Genomic DNA, 5,651 nt, shown 5'->3' with positions numbered 1-5,651 from the left:
AATCGAGAAGCTTTTAAAAAAGACGTATCGTATTTCTGTGGGCTTTAGTTTGCAGGCAGAAGGAATTGGAACATCATAGCACCGAGGTGTGAGGTTGCTCTTACCCTACACCTCGGTGTATGTTGTGGGGGAGTCTGTGGGAGCGGGGACCACGTCTCTGGTTCCACTGGAAAGCTCTGGGAATGTATACATTTAATTACATTTTAAGGGCTGGTGTGGGGTACAGGTAACGCCGACGCTTGGGGAAGAGGATGAGGATGAGGATGGCAGGATCTGGAAGAGCTGGGGGTCACATCAGCCTCTCGGCATCAAAGAGGGATCCCCAAAGAGCTGTGAGAACCTGAGGAAGAGGAGAGAGCTGAAGAACAAGGGGTTGGAGACAAGGGATGGTGGGTGCAACGTGGGAGCTGGTGGGGACGTGGCCAAAGTCACTGCGAGGACGCACCTGGTATAGGTGACACGGGCAGGAATCGGGAAGATAATCATCCCAGCATCCCTCCCATCCTGCAAAGCTCTGCAAAAGTCCTTCCCTTGCTGCAAAAAACTCAATTCAACCACTGATTTTGGTGGGGTGAGAATTGCACCCCAGGAACTATGTAACTGGCTGGGAGGTGGGTGTAAATGAGGATGGAACCCAGGGGGGTGCTCTGAGTGCTCAGTCGGGGAGGAAACCCACAAGAAGGACGGTTGGTGTACGTAAGAAGGCAGAAACAGGATTTTAAAACGTTATATCAGTGCTGAATGTTACTATGGTATAGTTTTACCTGCCAGCAATATTCACAGTATTTAAAAAGTATGATGGATATGACATTATATTATTGATTCATGTAATATCTCAAGGAAGAAAAAAATGTCACCACTTTTTTTTTAATGCAAACTTTATTAGGCAATAAATAGAATAAATAAGGCATACCATCATAAATAAATTGATTATTATAAATATGTTTCAATTTCTGAAAATTATAGCTGAATAAATAAGGTGGGTAAGACACAGTTGAGTGTTTGGCGGTTTGAGAACATTTTGGTACCGCAACGCAGCTTATTTTCTAGAGATCGAGAAGTGTATCATGACAGCTTAAAACGCACTGGCAACAGCTCACTAAGACCTGATTTGTAAGAAACTGTGAAGTATTATGCGCTAGGTTCCTAAAAAGCCCCCAACCACCTTGCGGGGTATTGACTCTACTGTTTTTCTCTCCAAAAATTGCTTTAGGTCAAATCTAGCACCCCAAGTGCTGGAGGGCCGGGCGCTTAGAGGGAGCTCTCCGGCGAGGTCAGGTAGCTCATCATCCTGCCGATGGTGATGGTGCGGATTCGGAAGGCGTGGAGGATGCTGCAGAGCCGCATCCTCTCCTGGAAGGACGTGGGGACCGCACCGGGCAGGGCTTGGACCGCGCTCCTGCCCATGGGGTTTAGCGCCTGGGGAGAGGTAGGAGCATCAAACCACCACCACAAAGTGGCTACAACAACAACAAACCTCCTTAGATTGGCTACGACAAATAAACCTCTTTAGGTTTTTTTCGCCCCCCTGGGGGATAAATGACAAGACTTAGAAATAAGGATGTATTCTTATAGCTGAAAAATTTGAAGTATTTAATGATATAATTAATAGACTTAGGATAAAATCAGGAATGTTTAGTGATATAATGAATAGACTTTGGATGTGCAGCTGCACTTTCCTCAGGACAAAAATGCCCATTCATGCACAAAGGCTCTTTCTGCCCAAGAATAAAGAGCCTCTTTTAATAATAAGCCTATGTCCAGCCTAGTCTAACAACTCCTTAGACTGGGCTTGCCTGCCCCAGGCTAGACTAGAATCTCCGGGCTGTTGGGAGATGCTCTGTCAATACAAAGGGAATTAATGTTTGGTTTTTTTTAATTAGCTTTTGTTAAACAAACAAACAAGCTTTTAACATTTATTCCTTCCTCTCACTAATCTATCAAAGTTCAGTACAACCTATGTTGTATTCAGTAAACCAGGTGTATTCTATTTCAGTATTTGGAAGAGAAATACGAAGTGAGACACATAATTCATAAGGATCAAGTCCCTTCTAGGAAAAACAGGAACAGTAAAAATTACCAGATTGAAGAAAGGTCACTATTTGCCTGGTTACAGAATGAATTAATAACTCTGGTTTAAGACAGAAATAGTAGAAAGGAAGGAGACAGAAATACTTACTGTCATCATCTCATCAATAGTTGTCAGAACCTTTTGATCACCCAAGTTCCTCAGCTCTGCCCTGTAGGCATTCAGATCCTCATAGATGGCCTGCAGGCATTTACTCTGCAAAATTCAGAGGTATTAGGAAATGCATGACTCTGTTGTAAGTGCTTTCAACATACAACAAGCAAAAGAAGGGGTTATTTTGGGAAACTTGCAATTTACCGTATCAAAAGTAGATCTTTCCAGTGCTGGACAGTTTCCAGTCTGCAAATTAAAGAAGAAATGAGACATAGTGATTTTGTGGAAGTGTGAATTATACGGCTGTTCCATGAAAATATGATGCTGAAACTTGATATACATATATATATATATATATTTTACCCCTGGATCCTGAGATAGACAAGATTTTATGGTGTTGGTCTTATCCTTAGTGATATCTTCTAGATCGACCTCTTCAAGGGTACATTCAAATCCCAGTGTGCCGAGCTCCTGTGTTGGAAAGGGAATAGAAAAGGGTTGTTGACTCAGCTTTGTGATACCATATATATATATATACGTAAGTACACACAATTATATGTGATGCATCACAGCTGTCTGCACTTAGCAGAATCCTAGGAATGAGGCTGTGTGAGGATTATGGTTAAACACGAAAGGGAGCAAATAGACTGAGAGACTGAAGTGCACGTGGCAGTTGTGTTTAATGGGAATAAGCTCAGGCTTGGCACGGATGCGTTTTATATGTTGCTGCGAATTGCGCTGCCTCCATTACTTTAAATTATTCTCTCAGACCTCGAATCTATAGAGAACTTTATGTCGCTATAGTTGCAAATGTAAAGTAACTCACAGAAAGTGGAAAATTACTAATGCCATCTGCACAGACATTTAACAGTGCTCGCTGGCCCGCTGCAAGTGCAGAACAATGCACCTATGCAGTGCTGGGGGTTTTTTGTGGTTGTCTGAGATAAAGCTTGTAACAATAGCAGGGAATTTTAGCAAAACCAAAATCCCCTTGACGCTGCTGCCAGGGAGCTTCAGTGTGGAAAATGCTACAGCACCAACCCAAAGAGTCAGGAGCAAGTGCTTTCTGAGCCAGCTCTGCAGGAGCCTCAGAGAAAGAGCTGAGAGCGCTCAAATCTGCTGGTGCTGCTAATGGTGAGTGTGTTTCTGTGAGGGTGAGTGAGCACGGGTTGAGAGAGACAACTGAGCAAAACCCCATCCCAAAGGGCTGGTCAAGGGAGGCGTGAAAGCAAAGACCAGTTACTGAGGCTTAAAGCGGGTCTGCAGAGAACATGCACCTGCCTGGGTACCTGCAGCTAGCATCACCACCCTCCTGGGTACCCCCCCCAGCCCCCTCACCCCGCACACCTTGAGCCGGTGGATGGAGGCGCTGGCGGCCGCCAGCAGCTCCCGGGAGCGGTTCATCCTCTCGGCGAGGGGGGAGGACGGCGGCGGCATCGCCCGGACGGGAGGTGACAAGGCCAGGGCCAGGCAGAGCGCGGGCAGCAGCGCCCGGGGCAGGGTGGCGGCGCTAGGGGGCGCTGCCCGCCCGCCGGTGTCGCTGTCACCGCGCTGTGCCATCGCTGCTGCCCGGGGAGCGCTGCAGGGACCGGCGGGGCCACGGCGGCTCTTATAGGGGCGGCGGCAGCGGGATTTCCCCCTCCTCTCCTTTCCGTTCCAGCAGCCGCTCGGGGAGCCGGGCCGGGGGCAGCCGGGAATCCCGGCACCGGGGACGGGGACCGGGGACCGGGGGAGGGGGCGCTGGCCCCGCGCTCCTGCTCCGGGAGATGCTGAGGGGCAGCTGTAGCACTTGTGCGGGCTGGAAGTCCCGTGTTCAGGAGCATTCCCTTGCACTGAGCTTATAGAAAAGGTAAGAATGACTTAAAGTGTGTGCATGACACACAATTAAGCCTTTCAATGTGTATGGCGCATATATAAGCTTTTTCCATTTCCATTTTTTATTGTCAAAACCTATAATTCCGTCTCCCTGTTCCAAGTTCAGTGTCTTATGAGGACATCCATCCTTCTTCTTGTTGTTACTCCTGAGGGGAAACCTTATTGCTCTCTACAACTACCTATAAAGGAGGTTGTAGCATGGAGGGTGTTGGTCTCTTCTCCCAAGCACCAAGTGATAGGACAGGAAGAAATGGCCTCAAGTTGCATCAGGGAAGGTTTAGATTGGATATTAGGAAAAAATTCTTTATGGAAAGCGTCATCAGGCATTGGAACAGGCTGCCCAGGGCAATGGTGGAGTCACCATCCCTGGAGGAGTTTAAAAGGCATTTAGGTGAGGTTCTTAGGGACATGGTTTAGTGCTAGAGTTAGGTTATGGTTGGACCTGGTGATCCTGAGGGTCTCTTCCAACTGAAATGATTCTATGATCCTGACCCAAATTTGAGCTTTGAGCGTGGGTGAAGACCAAAGAAAAGAGGGGTGATGGTTTTAAACTAAATAGGGGAGATTCAGGCTGGACGTGAGGAAGGAATTGTTGGCCCTGAGGGTGGTGAGAGCCTGGCCCAGGTTGGCCAGAGAGATGGTGGATGAACCATCCCTGGAGACATCCTAGGCCAGGCTGGACGGGGCTCTGAGCACCCTGAGCTGGTGAAGATGTCCCTGTCATGGCAGGGGGGGCACTGGGGGAGCTGGGAACGTCCCTCCAACCCAAACTGTTCTATGATTCTATAATGTTGAGATGTCATTAATGAATATTCTTGAAAACCTGTCTGGAAACTTGCTTTTTGCTGATATACTTGGTATAATCCCCCAATACGTCAATATTAGTTCATATTGCACATGGCCATTCTTAGCCTGACCAACAGGCTGTAGAGAACTTTTTTATCTGTTGGCTCTGCTGTGAAGTCAATGGGAGTTTTGCTATCGGCTTGAAAAGGAGCAGGATGAATCAAGAGTTTTATATTGCATTTTCAGATTCTTTTTATTTTAATAGACCCCTTGTTTCCCATAAGAAGGTTGTGGTGTGTCTAGAGACTTGCTTTGCTAGAATACCAGCGCTGCATAATTTTCCCATTTCACTGTGTGTTTTCCATTTCTGCACTACTCGTTAAGCTGTGGGCTGTGGTTTTAATCTTGTGTAGGAGATTCTTATTTTCTGACACAGAAGTGAGAGAGACCTTCAGCGTACGCTTGCACGCGTGTTCTTGAAAAGGCACCGGTTTGGCTTTCCAGGTTTCTTTGCCCAAGGCTCAGTCACAGCATTGCCAGCAGCAGCTGGGCATGAGGTTTCTCTTCAGGTAGGACAATGATGCACAACTCAGACAACAGCTTCTGGTTTGTGGCATTCCCGTGCTGCTCTTAGGCAAGTACCGGCGCATTAGTTCAGGTTCTTTGTCCTAATGGAGGAAAATTTAGTTCAAAGGGCCCCCATCAGCCCCCAGTTGTAAAATACAGGCTACGCAAGTAGGACAGCCATGTAAGTAGGACACTTCTGATTCCCTTTTATGCAAAATCTTGAGATATATTTTGCTTTCTT

At 47.0% G+C, this 5,651-nt stretch overlaps 1 protein-coding gene across 1 annotated transcript; it reads right to left on the bottom strand.

Annotated features, from left to right (window-relative positions):
• Positions 1 to 1,251: 1,251 nt before the first annotated feature.
• Positions 1,252 to 3,742, bottom strand: IL12A (interleukin 12A; the record flags this gene model as incomplete). The annotated part of the gene is made up of 5 exons (XM_080349682.1): positions 1,252 to 1,419; positions 2,180 to 2,284; positions 2,387 to 2,428; positions 2,546 to 2,653; positions 3,530 to 3,742. 5 exons carry the CDS (start codon positions 3,740 to 3,742, stop codon positions 1,252 to 1,254), a joined length of 636 nt encoding a protein of 211 aa, XP_080205808.1.
• Positions 3,743 to 5,651: the final 1,909 nt, after the last annotated feature.

This window comes from Nesoenas mayeri (genome assembly GCF_963082525.1).
Source record: "Nesoenas mayeri genome assembly, chromosome: 9".
Lineage (NCBI taxonomy): Eukaryota > Metazoa > Chordata > Aves > Columbiformes > Columbidae > Nesoenas > Nesoenas mayeri.
The sequence above is the reverse complement of the archived record's forward strand: the minus strand, read 5'-3'. Positions and strand labels throughout refer to the sequence as shown.